Raw genomic sequence first — 21,111 nt, 5'->3', positions numbered from 1 at the left:
GGAAGTTCGAAGGGTGGGGGCTGAGATTCCGGAATATGACATCAGGAGCAGGGTTGTTTATGCCCAGCCCCCGCTAGGCAGCACTGGACATGCTTTGTCTCATCCTCACAACCACCCTGCGGGGTCCACCCCGTTATCCCCATTTTGCAGATGAGACAATAAAGGCACGAAGAAGTTAATTGTCTGCTCCGGGTTTCACAGGTGGTAAATACCGCCACAGTTAAGCCTGTGAGGCAGGAGCAGCGGGGTGTCGGGGTGTTGTCCTTGCAAAGATATTCACTGTGCTACCCAGCCTCCGCTCTGGGCTCCTGGGCTCAGGTTCAAGGCCCCGGCAGGGCAGTTGAAGTCCTCCCACTGCGGGGCTGAGCCGGCTGCACGTCTCGGGGAGCAGGGCCACAGCGAAGCCTCACTCTGTGCTTGTTACCTGGGAAAGAGCCCGAACCCCAGAAAGACAGTCAAAAAAGTGCTGGAAGGGGAGGGAGAGGAGGAAACTCCTCTCCAGCGTACGGGAAAGGGGCTGGAGGAGCAGCGTCTTTGCCGGGTGTCGCTTCGTGAGCCCTCGGTGCGCCCCCAAACTACCACATAGGCTGATACCCTCCCCCGCCGGCACTCGCTCCTGGGGCGCGGCCGCACCCGATCCTCCGGCCTCCGAGGGATCCCCAGGGCGCGGCGCTGGCAGCGGTGCCCGCAGGGACCAGTCGCTGCCGCACCCTGCTCCCGCCGAGCCTCCAAGGTGTACTGGGCTGCGTCTCGTTCCTCGGCTTTGGGTGTGCGAGCTCTTCGCCAGCCTCCCCGGGACCCGCGAGATTGTCACACGCCGCACGCTGCGGGTCAAACACCCAACATCTGGCCACCCTGCACGTTTACTAACGGAGAAGGGGGGGCGGGGAGCGTGTGAAAGGTGCTCCCTCCACTTCGTACCCCGAGGAGGGGTCACATCCCAAGCATTTCCCTACTTCTTCAAGTCACAGCTGGGCAAGATGGGCTGGCGGACTGAGAGAGGAAGAAGAGGGCGCAAAGGGGGCGCGACGCCCGGCCCAGCTGCAGAGGCCACCGAGGCAAGGCGCCGAGCGTCCCTTTTGTCCTGTAGAGGGAGCTCCAGCCCCAAATTTCCCGGCTCCCTCCCCCGGCCTGTCCACCCCAGGCCCGCCCGGTGCTGGAATCCGCTGCTAGAAAGGCGCCGCGGCCCGACGGCCCCCCGCCCCCGCCCAAGCCCCGCGCCCGATCTCAGAAACCTGCCTCTTCCAGGGCACGTGGGAAAACCCACTAGGGTGCCAAGACGCATAGATGCCGCCAGGACCCGGCCCCCCAACTCTCTTTCGAGCCGGGCAGTGACACAGTCCACTTACAGGGAAGGATGTGCACCCCTAGGCTCCCCTCTTGTCTATATCCCCGCACCATCACCCCACACCCTGGCGTCTAAAAGGAGGCAGGGGGTGCAATGTGGTTAGAAGGACTGAAGCTGAGCGTGCACAGCCCCTCGTATGTAAGACTGAGAAAACCTCAGTTGTGCCGGTCAAAGAATGGGGCCGAGGGGAGTGATGAGAACCTCCCAGTCTAACCCCTCTACAGCCAGACTCTCATTTAAGTCTTTTTGCTCCGTCAAGACCCCGCTGTTTCTCCCTAGACCGGCGGGCTGGGCCCAGTTTCCCAGTTTCTAGTAAGGAATCTTGTCTCTTCTCCCACCTGTCTCCTCCGCCCTTTCTCCCGGGCGCCCCAGGTACTTCTCTGGCGCCTCAATCCCGCTGCGCCCCAGCCCCGCCACGGCCGCGCCGCCTCCGCCGCTGCGTCCTCTCACTGCGCGGTCCCGTCTCTCGTCCTTTCCTGCTGATTCGGGAGATTCTTCCAACAACCGAGGTGGGGTGATGGGGGCGGAGAGACAAAAAACAAAAAACAAAAAAAAAACCACCGAACAGAGCCGTCTAGGGGCAGACAGCAGGTTTATAGTCAAAGTGGCAACAGCTCATTTATTTAGCCAAAAATAGATACTTTCTTGTACAATTTGGTTCACACATATGTACATTCTTCTGTATATACAAAAAAGTCAGACACGCTTATTCTCGCTGAGACTCCACCCCCCGAAATCAAACGAACCAACCGAACAAACCTCACAAACGCAGCTAATGCGGGTGGCACAGAAGCGACTTGGGGAGGGCTGAGGAGGACTGGTTTTATTTCTTTTTTGTTTAGTTTTGTTTTTAGGTATTTATACATGGACATGCTTACAAGTCGTAACTATACAGTGCGATTTTTTTTTTACAATTATTACAACGATTAAAAAAATTATTTTTTTAAGAACTAGGATGAGGAGAGAGCCGATAGGACCAGAGCAGCGTCCAGGTGGTTCTGGGGCCTGGAAGAGAGAGACGGTGGTAGCAAAGCAGGTGAGAGCTAGGGGTGAGATTTGGGGGCGCAGAGGCTGCCTAGGGAGGGGAGACCCTACCTGGGGCTGGGGCCAGGGGGTCGGGGAGGTGTAGCAATGCAACATTATGTCCAGCTGGAGACGTATGTTCGGGTTTAAGGTTTAACTGTAAGGTGGGCAGGAGGCCTCAGGACCCGAGTCCCGGGCTGGAAGGAGGTGGGCGTCACAGACCCGCCGCCCGCTCCTGGGGCCTCTGGGCTGGGCCAGGCTCGGTTACCCCCAGCGCTGCACCCGCGGGCCGCGCAGGGGGTGCCTGTGCTGGGACTGGCGAGCTGTCTCTAGGCCCACTGGGGCAACGGAGCAAAGAGCTTCGTTCCATTTTTTACAAAAACGCGTCCCAGCTGCGCTCCCCTTGGGCAAGAGGCCGTGAGTTCCGCTCGGCTTCCTTTCCTTCCCCCGCCTGCCAGTCCCCCACCCCCCTAACCTCGGGGTCTCTTACCGCCTGGGCACCGGTTGGAAAGCTGTCTTGAGTAACTTTTTCTCCACTTCCAAGGCACTACAGCGATCTAAGGGAAGCGGGGGAGGAAAGAGGAGGGCCTTTAGAGCGCTCCGTTCGGGCGCCCAGGGCTGCCGGGGGCCGGAGCCGAGAGGTTCGCGCCTTGTGCCCCCGGGCCCTGCCCATCCTCGCCAGCCTCGGCGCGACCCCCGGAGCCCGCCCCCTCCCTGCACGCCCGGCGCTCAGCAGTCACCTGTTCCGCCCTCGGGCTCCGCGGGCCGAGCGAAGGCGGCGGCGGCGGCGGCGGCGGCCGGATGGCCTGCGGCTCCGGGAAGTCCCAGCAGGTGCGGAGGGGCCGAACCCAGCAGCGAGAGCGGGTGCGGGCGAGGGCCGGACGGCGGGCCTGGGAACGGCCGGTTGGTCCAAGCGGGGAACTTGCCCAGCGGCGCCGAGACCAGTCTGTGAGCCGCGGCGGCGGCGGCGGCGGCCGGAGAGAGCTGCAGGGCGGGGGGCGCGACGGCTGCCCCCGGGGGAGAACCCCCCGCGCCCGGAGGTGAGCGGCGCGGGTTGTCCGGGCTCGTGGCAGTCTCGGCCAGGGACCAGATCTTGGGCTTTTGCAGGGCGGAGGCGGGCGCTGGTGCGGGAGCACAAGGGTCCAGGCCTGCCGGGGGAGAGGGCGAAGATGGCAGAGCCGGGGCCCCCGCTGGTGGCGCTGGGCCCAGACTCAAGACCGGCAGTGGCCGGTCCTCCAAGCCCTCAGAGCTGTCTTCCGAATCGCTATTTTTGGAGTCCGAAATCGGTCCCAGGCCGAGGTCGCCATCCCTACGCACCGCCCCAGCCAGGGACAGCTCGGGCCCGGCGGCTGCGCCGTCTAAGTTCTCCAAATCGATCTCCTCGTCCTCGTCGTCGTCCGCCAGGCCCTCGCCCCCCGTGTCCTCCTCCTCCCCCACGAGCTCCTCCTCCTCTAGCTCCAGCTCGCGTTTGCCGTCCTCCTCGTCCTCCTCTTCGTCTTCCTCCTCGCGCTCGCTCCCGTAAGCGTTGCCCTCCTCATCCGTGCGGCTGCGAGGCGCCCACGTCATCTTGTTCTCCTTCTTGAGGCGCCGGCGCGCGTTGGCGAACCAGGTGGACACCTGGGTGAGGGTCATCTTGGTGATGATGGCCAGCATGATCTTCTCGCCCTTGGTGGGGTAGGGGTTCTTGCGGTGCTCGTTGAGCCAGGCCTTGAGCGTGCTGGTGCTCTCCCGGGTGGCGTTCTTGGGACGGGACGGGTCCCCGAACTGATACTGGCCATACGGGTAGAAGGCCGGGTGCGGGTGCGGAAACGCGGCGGCGGCGGCCGGATGCTGCACCCCCGGGCTGTCCTTCAGCTCATACTGCGCGCCCTGCACTCACATGGGAAAGGGAGGGACACACGCAGAGGGAGCGCGGGTGAGCCCCAGCCATCGCTGCCTCCACCCTCCCGGCCTGGACCCGGATAGTCTACTCCTGCACGCTCACCTCGCCCGGCGCCCCAGCTCCACCACCCTCACCCTTCCCGACTCCTCGGGTGCTTACCAGCTGCGGGAAGATGGGCAGCTCCGCAGCGTAGGGCAGGAAGGCGCCGTAGCCTTGGGCGGCGGCGGCCGCCGCTGCGGCCGCAGCATAGGGCGCCCCGTACACGGACGAGAGCACGTTGGACAGGGACCCCGAGGCGGCCAGCTCCGAAGCTCCGGCTCCCGGGCCGCCCCGGGACCCCGCGCTGCCGCCGCCGGCGGCGGCCCCCGGGCGCTCGGGCGGGTAGAGCGGGCGGATGTACTGGTATCCAAGCTGGGGGAAGGACATGGTGGCCCGTGGGGCACGGACAGAGAGGGGGCCCGGCCCCCGGGGCCGCCCAGCTCAGCGCCGCCCGCGGGCTCCGGCGCGCATCGGGGGCTGGGCCGGGCTGGGGCCGCGCTGCCTCCCGCGCTGCGCTGCGCTCCGGGTTCGCCTATTGATCTGTTCCGCGGCGGCGGCGGCGGCGGCGGCGGCGGCGGCGGCGGCGAGGAGCCAGGTCAGGTCCGAACAGATTGGCGGAGATTCCTGGGGCTCCGGGCTCTGATTGACATTTCTATGGGGCCGCAAGCCCCTCCTCTCTGCGCCGCGCTCCCTCCTCTCCGCAGCCCGAGCCGCCTCTGCCCGCGCCTCGCTCCTCACTGCCCTCCTCTCCCGGAGCAGTGTCGCGCCTCGCTTCCTTCGCCCTCCTCTAGTTTTCACTCCCCCTCCTCGCCCTTCCTCTCCCCTCCCCTCCCTGCGCTCCTCTTCCCCCCAGGATCGCTTCCGCTCCTTCGGGCTCTCGCACTCTCCTGGACGCCAGCAAACTCTCTCGCTTTTTCCTCGGTCCTCTTTCCCTTTCTCACGATTGCTTCTCCTCCCCTGTGTGTTCCCTTCACTTTTTCTTCTCTCACTACTGCGATTCTTTAAATCTCTCTCCCTTCGCTCACACAATGCTCTCCCCACCCCCCACAAACCTTTCTAGCCTCTGCGCCCTGGGCCAAAGCAGCCTAAAGTTGTGGACTCTCAGGGTACCGTGCGGGGGTGTGTGTGTCCGTGCCTGTGTCTGTGTGTCCGTCCCCGCCCTTCCACCCCTTCCCTCGCCCTTCCCCAAATCTCGGGTCTGACGTCGCGCCCTCTTATTCGACTTTTCCTCGAGTCTCCTCCCCGAGTCGCCAATCGCCTGGGCGCCTTACAGGCGAGGCCGCCCACCCCCGCGGATACCGCGCGCAGGCGGGGCGGGGCAGGGGCGGGAGCCGGGGCGCGGCGAGTCCCTTCCCGCCCCTCGTGCCTGCGCCGGGAGGGAGGCGAGAGGCGCGGGGACGCGGGTTAGTGCGGGGTCAGCCGGCCCCTCCCCGCCTCCCGCCCCTCCGTGCCTGCCCCCGCGCCGCAGCTCAGGACCTGGACCTGGGTCGGGACCGGACCCTGGGCCTAGGCAGGCTCCGGGGCTGTCCTCTGCCCGGGCCCCTTTTCCAGCTCGCACCTCTCGACTCCCGGCGCTTTCAGCGGCGTAGGGAGGCAGCGGGAGAAGGCGCGGAGGCGGGGTGGGTGCTGGATGGTGGGAGCACGCGTCCTCATTGTGTCTTCAAAGGCCACCTCACTGTCCTGGGGGGCGAGGCAGCCCCCTACCCAGGAGGACCGAACCCTGGAGTCGGCCACATGAACGCCGCCCCAGTGTCCGCGTGCGAATCCCTCAGTAAAAATGGCGCCTGGGCCCGGGGGCCGAAGGGTGGACACCTCGGGGGTCCTGGGGAGCCGCCTTGAGTCAGCGCAGCCCGCTGGCGCCCAGAGCGGGCGTGCAATGGGGGAGGAGCAGGGAGCTAGACCGTGCAGGCCCCAGGAACTTTCGGAGTTCGAGAAGTTTCTGTATTGGCGTTTTCGGTCTGTAGAGATTCTTCCTTTAACGATCCCTTGTGCTGCTCCCGATCCCGAGCCAGCCCCTTTTCTTCCTGCAGGGATCCTCCCACCGCCTCGGGTGGGGACGGGAGGCAAGACTTTATGGTGGGATGTTTCCTAAATCGAACTTGAAACCCCAGGATCGGGCGCCCACCTTCCCGGATTAGGGCGCACAGCTCAGGGCTGCATCGAGGGGTTCAGCGGTTAGGCCTGCGGCGGGCGCGCCCCAGAGACAAAACGGGGGCGGCGACTATGCCGTGGAGTGACCAGCCCCAGCTCCGAGGCGGAAACCGGCCGCCTGGCACTGACTAATCGAGGAATCGAATCCGAATTCCACCAGTGGAGGGATCAGAGGGTCTTGGCCCCGGCTGTCTGATCACAGCAGCTCTGGGGAACCCAGTTCCAGAATGAAAGATATTTCTACCTCCTGGACACCCAGCTTTGGCCTCACCTCCCCCCACCCCACGTCCCACCTCCCACCTCTCTCTACGATATGGGTCTTGGCACAGACCCGCAGCTCTAGTAGGTGTAGACGCCGAAATACTTGCGGGGAGAGACACGGGAAAATTTGGGGATGACCAGGTTTGGGGAGCAATGAGGGCAAGTGGGGTATTCCCCAATTGGGTCTGAGCTGCTTCCCTATCCCCTCTCCGGCCCCCTTTGCTTGGTGCCGGGTTGCTTGGAGCCTTCTCGGGAGGCTGGCCAGAGGAGGAGACATCAGGGGCCGCCCTGGCCTTGAAATGCTTCCCAGTCGCCTGATTTCGTTTCCAGTTATACTTCTCTAAGCCTATCTTAGGGAATCTTGGGCCCACCTTCACACGAAACATCTTGGGGTTACAGAATTGGGAGTAACACCATTTCCAGGGATGTTATCTAGGTGTCAGACCTCGAGCCTCGACGGCCCTGAATGCCTAGTGTTTGCACAAAACGATGGCACCAGCCGAGTGGGGAGATGAGAGCGAGATTCCGAGGTGGGGGACCTGGGGCTGCACTGTACGCGCTCGGGTGAAACGCCCGATATTTAATTCAACGCTTTCAGAAGGAAAAGCAAAAACAATAATGAGCCTCGGAGATGCTCCTTCCGCATTAACCGGCTATCGACCTGGCTGCGTCGGACTGCGGGCGGCGGGAAAGAGGCCCGGGAAGGGCAAGGCTGTTCTCAGGGAACCAGTCAAGCCGGCCAGGGGCGCCCACAGCCCAGACCGAGAACCTCCAAACCCAGACGCGGACCCGAGAATCTCGAATAATTAGATCCCTCCAGGCGCCCCAGGCCCCGAGCAGAAGCAGCCTCCAGGCGGCTACCCTAGTAGGGAACAGCCCTGCCTTGGCAGGGCGATCTGCACCCCACGTCGGGACTCAGGGTCCCAGGCACCCGAACCCCGACGTAGCGCTCGTGCCCCAGCTCGACAGGGCCAGTGGAGCCCCCCTCCAGACTGAACACCAGGGTCCACGGGCGCAGAACCTTTTCCAGTGATTTTGAAACCAAGAGATTAGGTCAGAGTGGCACACTTGCACAGGGAAGAAAAGCAGGTGCATGAAAGTTGATTTGGGAAAGACGTGCGCGCACAACTGCGCGGGCCTCACGCAGAAGCTTCCCCATCATCTCCCCTTCTTCCAACATCCCCAGCGCACAAAGCGTTTTGGAGACTAGCTGCAGGCGCTCTTTTAACGCGGCCCAGGGCGCGAGGAGGGTTCGGAGAAGGCGTCCATCGCACACACTTGGCGTGCATGCGCCGGACACGCCGCGGGAGCCGCTGCACGACGTGTGCCCAGGGCCTGCGGACCGCCAAGCCCGGGACTGTGCGGCGCACTGCACACGAGTCCCGAGCCACCAGACCCCCTTCCTGCTCCCTCCTCTCCCAGCCCCACGTTGCGCGCGCGCCCCCATGGGAGGGGGGAGCCGCCGCAGCCCTGTGTCTCCCAGCCCAGGCCCTTCTGTCCTTCCCTCCCAGGCCCCGCGTCCCCGGGCGGCGGTGCGGGCTGGCGATCCCTGCGCTTCCTGCAGACGCCGCGGCGCGCGCTCCCACCGTTCCCTCCCCCCGCGCTCGGGTTACAGGTTAATGAAATGCTCGTTTTCCTCAGTCATTTGTTTTGTTTTCCTGCAAAGTTCTGATAAGTAGCTAACCAACGAAGCTTGTAATTACAATCTTACAGAAACCGGGCCGATCTGTATATAAATCTCACCATCCAATTACAAGATGTAATAATTTTGCACTCAAGCTGGTAATGAGGTCTAATACTCGTGCATGCGATAATCCCCTCTGGATGCTGGCTTGATCAGATGTTGGCTTTGTAATTAGACGGGCAGAAAATCATTATTTCATGTTCAAATAGAAAATGAGGTTGGTGGGAAGTTAATTTCTCTCCGCTCTGTGAAGCGTAGACAAGAATTTAATGATTTAATTACAGTTGTAAGCCCTTTCCATGAGACTTAAATTGAGCTGAGAATATTTTTTTTCCTTCTCTCTCTCTCTCCCTCTCTCTCTCTCTTTCGCGGTCTCTCCCGCCGCTATTAGCAGCCGCACGGACTCCCGAGTGCGTGGCCCGGCGTCCGCGCCGGGAGGGATTCACCTTTGGCCGGGAATCGGAGTCCTGAGCATCCCAGGAGGCGCGGGCCGGGGCCTCCAGAGCAGCTCCGGGACGCGCGGCCGCTCCCCGCCGGCCGCCAGGGCCTCGCAGGCCCTCCGTGGGGCCGGAGAAGCGACGGGGAAACTTTGGGGAAAACTTTGCCAACTTCGCTGTCGGCGCGGGAGAGGCCGCCGCCGGAGTGGCCGCAGCAGCGGCGCGCAGGGCGGGCCCCGGGCCAGATCTGGGCACCCGGAGCGGACCGGGCCGCCCGATGGGACGTGAGGCCGGCCGGAGGGCCCTTCGCTGCCCGCTCCGCCCCTGCGCCTGCCCGGCCAGCCCGTCGCCTGGGTCCCGGGACGGCCCGCGACGCGCAGCGCCCGGAATGGCCTGGATGGAAAAACCTGGCCCTCAGCGCGAGTGATTTTATTTTTCTTTACCTCTCTGGGATCATCTTTTTTTCCACCTGACTCGAGCAGTCCCTCCCTCCTCCTACTCACTTTCTTTGTTTTTGTCGATGGATCGTTCTGTCCCTCCTGTCTATCCGATTTCTAGGCTATTCATTTTCCTCCTTCCCTCCGCTCCCTCATTTGTTCTTTTCACACGTTTGTTCTGAACCATTTTTCAGTTCACTTTCTGCATCCTCCTCCCTCCTTCTCTCCCCTGTTTACGTCTCCTTTTCCCTCTCCCTGAGCCTGGGACCGCATCCCTCACCCCACCCGCATTTCTCGTTTTTTCTTTCTTCCCTCCCTCTCTTTCATCCTAACCCTTCCCTGTGTCTTTCTTCGATTTCTCGTTCTGCCTCCACCTCCTCTCGTGGATTCTCCCTTCTCTCCCTCTCCAGGGTCTGTCCCCTCCCCCGTGGACCTGGCTCCCCGGCGCCCCCTCCTCATCCGTCCCGGGAGATGCATATGTCGCCGTATTGGATGCCGAGGCCAGAGCCGGGTGACGGGGCTCCGCCAGCGTCGCGACTTTCGCCATGCATATTGAGGAGATGGTAATGAGCGCGTTTGCATTGCTGCTTGCAAATGCCGCGTTTCCTGCGGCTAGCAGTTCCGAGTGCGCGAGGAGAGGATGGAGCGGACCCAAGAGAGCCCCGCGGAGGGCACCGGGGCCTGGCAGCCGCAGCGGACCCTCCGCCGAATCGCGGGCCCTCGGGGCTCGGGGAGGAAGTGACTTCGCTGAGCGCCCGGCCGGGCCGCCGCCTCCTCCAGCGCTGCACAAAGGCCGGCCGCGCTCCCCTCGTTCAAGCCTCGTTACGGGAACCCCCGCCCGGCTGCGACGGTCCCTCCGGGCCCCCTGCCCACCGGCCTCCGAGCTCCTCCCCGGTGTTTAGAGGCCTGTGATGGAGCGCCACCAGAAAATTAGTGCCTGACAGCGTCGTCTAATGGCAATAAACTGTTTGCGATTCCGAGCGACAGACACGTCGCGGGATCACACGCAACCGCATCGTGGAGCCCGCTCTGCTCGCTCCTCCCTAATCCAGGAGCGCGTGGGCACCGCTTGGCCAGGAGGGTGGCGCTCAGGCCCGTGGGCTTTCAGGAGCCCGCTGCTGCCCGCACTCAGCCAGACAGAGCCCACTCTGGTCATTCAGGAGGGGAGGTCCCTCCCTGAGGAGGTCTGCAGAGCCCAAGAGACATGATCAGGAGGGCTTCCGGCTCAAGTTGAAGCTTTATGAAAGCTGGGAACTTCGAGGGCACAAACTCTGAGTTGAGCTTGGAGGGAACGCACGCGAACCTTGCTGGGAAATCAGAACGTCGGATTCTGGCCTTGTCTGGAATCGTCTAATGTCAAGTTTCCCAATCTTCAAACTTTCTGCTACCACCTCTGTTATTTACTTAACATTTTCCCTTAAATTGACTTATTTTTACCCCTCGAATATGTATTTCCGGGGAGAAAACTTGATACTACTACTCTAAATTGAAAAGTAGCTGTTACTTACCAGAAGAGGAAATTGTAAAAGATAAACACAGCTAAACCCAAGAAACGTTAATACACTTTAGCCACATTGCTTGCTTGGCAAAGACTTCTAGAGGTTCAGGTTTGTGTGTGAGTGCGTGTGTGTGTGTGTGTGTGTGTGTGTGTGTGTGTGTGTGTGTTTAGCAAGGGTTCAACGTGTTAAATACTGAATCTTCCTCAGAAGAAATGAGAAAATTGAAAAGAGTGTTTTGTGCCATTCAATGTTAATTTAGTCCTATGTCAATTTGATTCTCTGTCTCCACACTACGAAGTACCTAAAATCATGTTGTGGACCCCAAGAGCTGCACTGGTTTAGAATTGTTGAAGAGTATGTAAAAAAAATCTAAGATAAAAACATAACGTGTTGATTTATTATTATTTACCAAATAATTGTGTTAAGCATTTTAAAACAGTATCACATTTAATTCGCACTGGAAGCCTACGAGGGAGAGAATATCCAGGGTGGCCATGTATGGTTGTGCAGAATGTTCACTGAATAAGGCCACCCAGCCAAGGGGCTAAAAAGGTCTGAAGTCCAGCCCTTCTGTGTTCACCAAGCTCTGTGCCTTGGCCTAGGGCTGCATTGGAGAAAAAGTGCCTTTCTGTAATTTGCACAGATTTTGCACAAAATTTGCACAAAGTGGAGTATGACCTAGCCCTTGTCTCAGAGATGGGGAAACTGAGCCTCCGAGAGCTTGGCAAATCCCAGAGTGGAATCCTGTCTGATATTCTTTACTATGTCCCTCTTGAGTGGAAGATCAGGTCTTTCGGGGGCTGGGAGAGGTGGTGGGTGGTTGGGGCAGATGCTAGAAAACTAGTCCATGGTTTGACTGAAGCAAAAGGGCAACCAGGCTGCCAGATTTCCCTTCCCCTAAATCCTCACACTTCGCTCAGCTATTTGGAGAGCACCCTGCAAAGTTATAGCTGAGGTCAAGGATCCATTATCCTGCCAGGGGCCAGGCTGGGCGAGCGGAGGAGGTTCTGGTTTGCTTAGGCCTAACTATGGCTGCTTGGACCTCTTCTTTGCCTTTTTTTGGTTCAGTCTATCTGCGTGAGTTTATGGAACCGAGTTCTGCCTTGTTCCCATCCACATTTGATTGGAAATTTCAGATTCTTAAAGACAAACTGAGGAACTACATTGCCCCAGAGGTTGTGAATGAGAATCAGGGGTTACCTCTGATCACACACTTTTGTGGGGGGAGGTGTTGGGGACAGCTGGACTCCATAGTGGCTTTTTTCCCCTTCTGATTGAATTGTTTGCCAACACTTGTTAATTGATTTTATTTAAAAATCTAGATCTCAGGGTTTGTTTAAAAAAACTGGAAGGCCAAGATATGTAAGACTCCTCTATGAGAACAAGCACCTAGAGCTCAAGGCTGCTGCTCATTTGCCTGCCTTGCTCCCGTGTGCTCCAGCCCCCACCTGGCCCCCTTCTCTCAGTACCTGAAGGCAGCTGTTAGTTAATCCTGCTTTTCATCCTCAGCTGGGAGAATGGGACACCCTTGCCGGTAGACACTGCTCCTCCCATGTGAAGAAAATGGCACAACACATGACCTAGGTAAAAACTACAAGTGGGTCTTCTTTCCTTGCTCCTGGGTAGCTGCTTTTCCATGGCGGGGTAAGGGTGAGGGCGGTGGTTTAGGACTCATGGGATTGAATCGTTCTGTCCCCTCTAAGAGACTGTCCAGGTGCCATCTCTGGGCCTACTCTCGAGTACTCTAGAGAGAATGGGATGAGTATTCCCACAACGGGAATCAGTAGGAAGCCCCAGCCCGTTCTTCACTCCCATGCGCCATCTTAAACATGGCAAACCAGAAAGCCTGCGTCTTCCTTTCTTTCTCACTCCCTTTGTCTTTGCAGCAAGTGTTTATCGAGTGCCTTCCATGTGCCAGAAACTGTGCTAAGTGCTGGTACAGAGTAGCGAGGGAGTGCCCTGTTGTCATGGGGCTTCCATTTGAGTGGGGCAGGCAGATGCTAAACAGGAAACAAGCCGGGCACTTGAAGATAGCACGAAACACAACAGAACCGAGTGCACCGGCTTGGAGAGTGTCCTTCAGGTCCTTCCCAGAACCCCAGAATGGAATCTTATTTGGAAATGGGGCTGTTGCAGAAGTAATTCATTAAGATAAAACTTATGCTGAAGTTTCGTCTTCTACTTGGGGAGGGTGGACTCTTAATCCAATATGACTAGTGTGCTTGGAACAAGAGAAAAGACACAGAGGCAGAGACCCAGGAGCGTGGCAGAGAGAAAAGGAAGGAAGAGCCACTTACAGTTTTTACCTAGGTCGCGTGTTGTGCCATTTTCTTCACATGGGAGGAGCAGTGTCTACCGACAAGGGTGTCCCATTCTCCCAGCTGAGGATGAAAAGCAGGATTAACTAACAGCTGCCTGTGGGTCATTGAGAGAAGGGGGCCAGGTCAGGGCTGGAGCAGACGGGAGCAAGGCAGGCAAAGGAGTGGCGGCCTTGAGCTCTAGGTGACTGTTCTCATAGAGGAGTTCTGCATTTCTTAGCCTTCCAGTTTTATAAACAAACCCTGAGATCCGGAGGGAGAAGACAGCCTCGTGAAGACAGAGGCAGAGAGTGGTGCAGTGCAGCTCCAAGCCAAGGATTGCGAATGATGCCGGCCATCCCCGGAAGGTAGGAAGAGGCACCAGAGGGCTCTCCTTAGAGCTTTCAAAGACAGCACGGCCCTGCAATACCTGATTTCAGATTCTCGCCTCCAGAACCATGACAGAATCAATTTCGGTTGTTTGAAGCCACCCAGTTTCTGGCAACTTGTCATAGCAGCCCTAGGAAACCAACATACAAGGTGACGTGGTCGGAGTAGGAGGGCTGCTGCTTTAGACCCATGGTGCAGTCAAGGGAGGTATTGGTGAGCGGTGATGGGGGGGATTTGTGAGGGGTTTCAGCTGAGATGGACCCAGTCATGAAAGATCTGGGGGAAGGGTATTGCAGAGCTGCTCTGTGCAATGTGGGGTGCTCTGTCCACACGTGGCTATGGAGCACCTGAAACGTGGCCCGTCTAAATCGAGATATGCTGAGAGTATAAAATACACACCGGATTTCAAAGGCTTAGTATGAAAAAAAAGAATGTCAAATATCCCATTAATTTAAACATATTGATTGCATGTTGAGATGATGGCAGGAATCATCTATTGAATGTTTGCCTTTTTTGGGGGTGGACAAGGGAAGAGGACGCAAAGAGGAATAAGACATGGGTCCCAGCCTCAAGGAGAGGAGCAATCTGGATATACTGGGTTAAATAAAGTATGTTATTAAAATTAATTTTACCTTTTTCTTTTTACTTTTCTAAATGTGGGTACTAGAAAATTTTAAATTACGTTTGTGGCTCACATTATATTTCTGTTGCATAGGGTAGTTCTAAACAGAAGCAGCAAGTGCAAAGGCCCTGTGGTAGGGACCAAGCTTCATTTGTTTGGTAGTTCTGTACTCATTCTACTTGTTGGTATATACTTGGTGATGTTGCTAAACCTGGAGAGCTGATGTGGGAAGCCCTGTTGAACGTACAAGAGGTGAGCATATGGGTCTTTGTCCCTTCTTCTCAAGAAGAGAGGGAGGTCATGAAATTCAGCCCTTCAGCCTGATGCCTACTTTCCAACTCATGTTCTCCCTTCGACCTCAGATGGAGAAAGAAGGCAGCCACAAACCTCCTGGAATGTCCACCTCACCTTCTCCCTAACCTCTTTAGTGTGAATTACTTAGAGCTAGGCCTAGTTCCATAAGCCTCCTTGTCTACCGATGGCTGGCACCATGGCCAAAATAGAGCAGAGACCCACTAAACTCGTAGCTTGCAAAATGAACTTCAAGGATGATATTAGTTTATTTATTGATATTAAGCTAGAATTTTGTTCTTCTAGGACAGAAGTTACAAAATGGCATCTTGGAGCTAACTCCCACATGTTTTGATCATCTTGCATGTTTTCAACTTTCTCTGTTAAGTTTCGGTTGTTGTATCAGTCAGGTTAGGCTGGGCTTTGCTGCAGTAACAAATGACCCTCAAATCTTCATGGCTGATTATTACCCAATGCACGTGTTGTTTGCTATGGCTTTTCTCCATGCCATCCAGTACCCAGGTTAACAGAGTAGCTTCCCCATCTGGAGTGTTACTGAATGCCGTGACTGACAGCAAGAGAGCACAGTCAACCACAGACTGGCTCTTGAAGCTTCTGCTTGGAAGTGATTCGAGTTACTTCTGATCACATTTCATGGGCCAAAGCAATCACATAACCATGTTTAAGGTCAACAGGGCAGGGATGCATGTGCCTCCTGCAGGGAGGGACACTCTCCCTTCAAATCCTTTTAGCTCTACCTCTTATTCCAGCCACTGTTCAGCAAGCTTTGACCAGGTCCAGCCTGACAGCACCCACTGCATGTCTCTCGCTTCTCTGTTGCACTGGCCTGGGCACCAGCAAGAACGTGTCTGCAGTCACACACGTGTACCCTGCAAATGCAGGGCAATTAACACCTGTGGGGCCACCTTTGGCCAAAGGAGAGTGAATGGATGGATATACATTCCCCTTTTCATTCTCAGCACAGGTAGTTCTGAGATGCGTGCCGTAGGTTCTTCAGAGGGTCTTGCCAGGACCTAGCCCCTGTAGCAGTGGTCAACCCCACGACACACCCTTGCGTGGTTTCCCTCCTGTCCCTGTCTCACTCCCTGCGATCAGTTCCCCGGTGAACCACCTGCGCATAAGCCTTTGCCTCGGGACCTGCTATTAGGGGGAAACTAAACTGAGACACACGGGGAAGTGGTGGACAGTAACACAATCTGTCACCATTGCCCACGTTTCAAAGTTTAATATAAAATCGCAATGTTAAGCTTTCCTTGAAAAATCAGATCTGACAGCACTGAACCAAAATTCTGGCAAGTCTACAAGGAGTTGGACTGGAATAGGGGCAGTAGCTCCCTTGAGATGCGACCCAAGCTCTCTGTTGACAACACTTGCTGTCTGGGAGGGAGAGTCTTCACTTTCTCACGCTGCCTGCCTGGCTCCAGTAGGCATTTGAACTGATTTATTTATTTTTTTATTTCAGCATATTATGGGGGTACAGATGTTTAGGTTATGTGTGTTGCCCTTGTCCCCCTCTCCCCCACTAAGTCCGAGTTTCAAATATGTCCATCCTTCGGGTCGTGCGCATTGCACTCTTTGTGTATGCAAATACCTGTCCCCTCCTCCCTCCTCCCCCCCCTTCCCCCTGCCCAACATCCAATAGATGTTATTCTTATATGTACACTTATGTGTTGATCAGTTAATACCAATTTGATGGTGAGTACATGTGGTGCTTGTCTTTCCATTCTTGGGATACCTCACTTAGTAGAATGCGTTCCAGCTCTATCCAGGAGTATACAAGAGGTACTATATCACCATTGTTTCTTAAAGCTGAATAGTACTCCATGGTATACATATACCACATTTTATTAATCCACTCATGTATTGATGGACACTTGGGTTGTTTCCACATCTTTGCAATTGTGAATTGTGCTGCTATAAACATTTGGGTGCAGGTGTTTATTTTTTAAATCCCTTTCATAGATACTGTTCGTTGAGCTAGACATCTATGGATTCTTGGAAATCTCTTTTATTATACAAGGATATTTCTCACTTTTTGGGGGGAGGGATTGTTTATTTATTTTGTTTCTCTTTCTTTGTTTTGTAATGAAAGGGTCAATTAAAAAGAAAAATTCAGACTAGCAGTGCCAGGAGGGCAGGGTCACTGTGTCTTGTCACCGCTGTATTCTCAGGCACATGTAGTAGGTGCATGAACAATGTTGGCTGAATGGATGACGGGATGAGTGACTGTGGTTGCCAGCCTCCAGGGTGGACCCCAACGATCCCCGGATCCTGGTATGTATGTCCTTGTGAGTTTCTTCCCTTGAAGTATGGGCTGAACTTCTTGTTGGCCTCTAATGAAGCAATGGGAGGTTGTAAATCTGAGATTGGGTTATCAAAAGACTGTGGCTTCTGTCTTGGCAATCTCTGGCTCTCTCTTTCCCACATCCACAGCTACTACACCATGAGGACACCCAGACAGCACAGGGAGAGGCCTAATGGCAAGGAACTGAGACCTGCCAGCAGCCATGTGGGTTAGCGTGGAAGCGGAATTTCCAGTCCTGAGTCTCCACGTGGCTGTAGCCCTGGCTGGCTATTCGACTGCAACCTCAGAGGCACACAGCTAAGTGCAGAAACTGTGAAATAACAAATGTTGTTGTTCAAAGCCTGGGACTGGCAAACTTCAGTCTACCTGTTTTTATAAATAAAGTTTTATTGAAACACAGTAATGCTGTGTACGTATTGTTTATGGCTGCTTTCATACTCCAACAGCAGTAGTTGTTGAGTAGCTGCAACAGAAGACTGTATGGCCCACAGGCCTGAGATATTCACTATCTGGCTTTTTAAGGAAAACTTGGCCTTTCCTTGTTTTAAGCTGCTAAGTTTTGAAGTAATTGTTACCCAGCAATAGATAACTAAAACAATGACTTTCAAATCTAGAACAGTGGGTCCAGCGGGGCTTCCATGTCTTGGGGTAGGGCTTCTAATTTCAGTTTAGCTCAATTTAATAGGTATTAACTGAGCACCTACTGTGTGCCACGCATGGTCTCAATCATATTTCAGAATGCTGCATTCATTACTTTATCCACTGACCCCTCCAGCATTTTCTTGGTCTGTGACACACTGTACATGTGCCAAATATTTGTGGATTTAAATTGGCTTTTAGAGAGCGGAATTAGCAAGAGAATGCACCAGAATTTGGAATGCACCAGAGAACTTTAATCATGGGGAGGCCAGCAGGGAGCAGGATGGCATTTAGCTTCTGTGTTCTTGCGCAGTCCTCGGGCTGTTAAAACATGGAAACATTCCTACCCACCTGACCCTGAGCCTCCCAGGGCCCACCTGTCCCAGCTTCCTGTCCCAGAGCCTCTCCCACCTCCCTCCCTGGCCCAGTGACCCAGCAACCAAGGGATTAATTGTGGCACAGCAGGGACCACCTGAACTTCTAGGGTTCACTCTGATTGGTCAGTTCCCATGCCAGCGATTCAGTATTTGCATGTCACTACAGGACAAACCCCTCGCCACCTATTCCTGCCAACCACCCTTCTATCTTAGTTCTGGGACACAGGTGAAGAAGGCAAATGAGTGCTTTCCAGGGCCGGGCTTCTGGCCTGGTCCAACAGAGGGGCTCAGTAATGTCATCTGCATGGTGGAATTCAGAGGCGTCTATTAAATGTTTGCCCATTCTCAGGGTGGACAAGGGAAAAGGGTGCAAATAGGAGCAAAATGTGGGTCCCAGCCACAAGGGGTGGGGCAATCTGATCTCTCAGTGTGTCTGACCCTAACTCAGCAAGCGGGTCTGGAACCAGACCCTCGGGGTTTAAATCCACTCCTATAATTCTTCTCACCAGCTGTGTGACCTGGGGCAAGTGACTCAGTTCTCTGTGCCTTAGTTTCCTCCTCTGTGCAATCATAGTTCCCACCCATGGCATTTTAGTGAGGGTGAGCTCACACACGTAAAATGCTAAGAATAATGCCTCGTACCTAGTGAGCACTCAGGACATGTTTGGAAAAAAAAGAAAAGATTGTAGTCCAGAGGTCGGAGGCATATGCTCTGAGAGGTCATGATCATGGCAGGATGTCCATTCTGGAAGTGCTGGCTGAGGACACGCTAGGTTCCAGGCTCCCGTCTAGGCCCGAGGCAGGCAGGCAGGGCTGGCTTCATGGTGGTGTCTTGAGCATAGGGCCCTGCATTTGCTTTAATGTTTTGCTCTCACCATCTCGAAATTCTTATATAAGCTTTGAACGAGCAAGGGTCCTGCATTTTTGTTTTGCGCTGGGCCCCACAGTAACTGGTTCTGCACATAGAGGTGGGTACAGCGAAGTCCTGATGTTCAGGAGCCTTGAGGTTTGCTGGGGGAGCCGACGGGCCCACCGTGCTTACATCTCAGGGCAACGTACACTCTGGAACTCCGGGCCTAAGTGTGGCTCCTGTGCTTCTCGATGGGTAGAAGTAGCCAAGAAGACCTCCTTGAGGCTGCAAAGGAAGCCACAGCAAGGGCCCAGGCCGCCTCGTACCACCATGGAGGCCCGGAGAGGAAAGCCAGGAGGGAAACCAGGTCCCAGGATGCAACCGGTGAAGGGGATACTGCTTGGATTTATTTTCTGCAAGAGGAGCGAGGTCTTGAATTCTGCAATATTTTTGCAACCTTTGGAAAATCCCCCTTTAATCACTGATGACAGTTTGACATTTTTCCAGCTGTTTAGAAGCAGTGACAAGTCAAGTTGCTCGGCAGGGCACAGGCTGGCGTGCTGGGATATGTGTGGGTTCTAACCTCCTTCCCTTTCCCCGGCTCCCTGTGGCTTTGAGGAAAAAGGAACAGAAAGGAGAAAAAAAAAAAAAAACCAACCAAACCAAACCTTGCAGTGTTCGTGTCAGCCTATGCCATCTGCATCTGGGGATTTTCTCCTAAAAGTGAAATCTTAATTGAGTAACTTTTTCCTTCCTCTTCCCAGATCGTGGCCTCACCTCCTTCTTGCCAGTGCACCAACCACTGCAGTCGCTTTCGTGTCCTTCTGTCTGTCATCGATCTACCTCTCGGTTGGGAGGATTGTTTTATTGGCTCATTCGGTGCCAGTGGGAATCCTTTGTTTCCCTCCGCCTTGGATTCGACGTGCGATCGAGACACGAGGGAGTGTGGGTTATGATCTAGGTTCCCGCGTGAGCGGCCTGTTGGTTAAGAGTATGTGCTCAAATCCCAGCTTTGCTTCTTAGTCTCTGGGGGGATTTGGGGAAGTTACTTGGCTTCTCTGAGTTCCAGTTTCCCCAACTATAAAATGCTAAGAGAAGAATTAGATGACTTAATACATGTAAAGTGGGCCGACCGCAGTGGCTCAGGCCTGTAATCCTAGGTCTCTGGGAGGCCGGGGCGGGCGGATTGTTTGAGCTCAGGAGTTCGAGACCAGCCTGAGCAAGAGCGAGACCCCATCTCTACCAAAAACAGAAAGAAATTAATTGGACAACTAAAAATATATAGAAGAAAAAACTAGCCGGGCATGGTGGCGCATGCCTGTAGTCCCAGCTACTCAGGAGGCTGAGGCAGGAGGATTGCTTGAGCCCAGGAGTTTGAGGTTGCTGTGAGCTAGGATGACGCCACAGCACTCACTCTAGCCCAGGCAAAAAGAGTGAGACTCTATCTCAAAAAAAAAAAAAAAAAAAAATACATGTAAAGTGCTTAGGACACATAATTAAGTGCATAGGCACATAATTATATATTTAACATATTTTTAAAGGCCTCTTTTCCACTTATGTGTGGGTGTAGCACTATCTCCACTGTCCTGTTCATCCTATTAGCTTTGTAAAAGCTAACCGATACATATAACACTCACTGCGTGCCAGATGTGATTTTAAGCCCATTCTAAATATTTCCTCACTTAAGCTTCAGAAAACCTTATGAGGCGGGGACTTTGGTTTCCTCTATTTTATAGGTGAAGAAAATCGAGGCCCAGAGAGGTTAAATAACTTGTCTGAAGTCACAGCTGGTAATTGGCAGGACCAAGATTCACACTCAGGAATCCAGCCCCAGGGTCACCCCAGTCTTAACCACTCATGCCTTGCCGGACATTTGGGGGTTTTCCTTTTTCAATAAAACTTTTAACTTCTGCATGTATCAAAAGCACAGGACACATTTATTTTCACAAAGTGAGAACGCCCACGTGGCCATCACGCAGACCCAGAGACAGAGGATGACGGCCTCTCAGCAGCCCCCTCCTGGCCACTCTCTCGCCCCCAATGGCTACCACCATCCTGACCTCCAATGGCGTAGGTTAGTGTGGTCTGCTTTTGTACTTTATGAGAATGGAACCCTGCAGTAGGTATTCTTTTATTTCTGCCACCTCCCTCTCAACATTATGGTTGGAGATGTATCCGTGTTGTTGCACGTGGTTGGAGACTGTTTATTCTCATTGTCACATGGTGTCCCACTTACAGTCTATCTATCCATTCTCCTGCTGATGGGCATTTGGGTAGTTTTCGCGAACAGTAATGCTAGGAGCATCCCAGGTGCGCATGGCTTCCACAGGGCATGCGCGCACGTCTCTGCTGGGCGTGTCCCTAGGATTGGAACTGCAGGGTCACAGGGGAGCATGTTTTCAGCTTCAGGACATACTGCCAATCAGCTTGCTGCAGTTTTTTCAGGACATCCAGCAGTGGTGGTAGGGAATGAAATTGGGGATTTTGTGAACGATTTCTCTTTCTGGCCATTGGCTGAAGATAAAACGTGACATTTGGACCCGGAAGGAGGCAGAGTC

The 21,111-nt window shown here is 55.2% G+C and overlaps 1 protein-coding gene across 1 annotated transcript; it reads right to left on the bottom strand.

Annotated features, from left to right (window-relative positions):
* Positions 1-1,940: 1,940 nt before the first annotated feature.
* On the bottom strand, positions 1,941-5,103 carry IRX3 (iroquois homeobox 3). The gene is made up of 4 exons (XM_012652660.1): positions 4,413-5,103; positions 3,112-4,240; positions 2,862-2,928; positions 1,941-2,353 (listed from the first exon to the last, which is right to left on the bottom strand). The coding sequence occupies exons 1-4, from the start codon at positions 4,677-4,679 to the stop codon at positions 2,299-2,301; spliced, it is 1,518 nt and encodes a 505-aa protein (XP_012508114.1). The 5' UTR covers positions 4,680-5,103; the 3' UTR covers positions 1,941-2,298.
* Between the last annotated feature and the right edge of the window lie 16,008 nt (positions 5,104-21,111).

Source organism: Propithecus coquereli, unplaced genomic scaffold (genome assembly GCF_000956105.1).
Source record: "Propithecus coquereli isolate 6110/MARCELLA unplaced genomic scaffold, Pcoq_1.0 Scaffold395, whole genome shotgun sequence".
Taxonomy (NCBI): domain Eukaryota; kingdom Metazoa; phylum Chordata; class Mammalia; order Primates; family Indriidae; genus Propithecus; species Propithecus coquereli.
The sequence above is the reverse complement of the archived record's forward strand: the minus strand, read 5'-3'. Positions and strand labels throughout refer to the sequence as shown.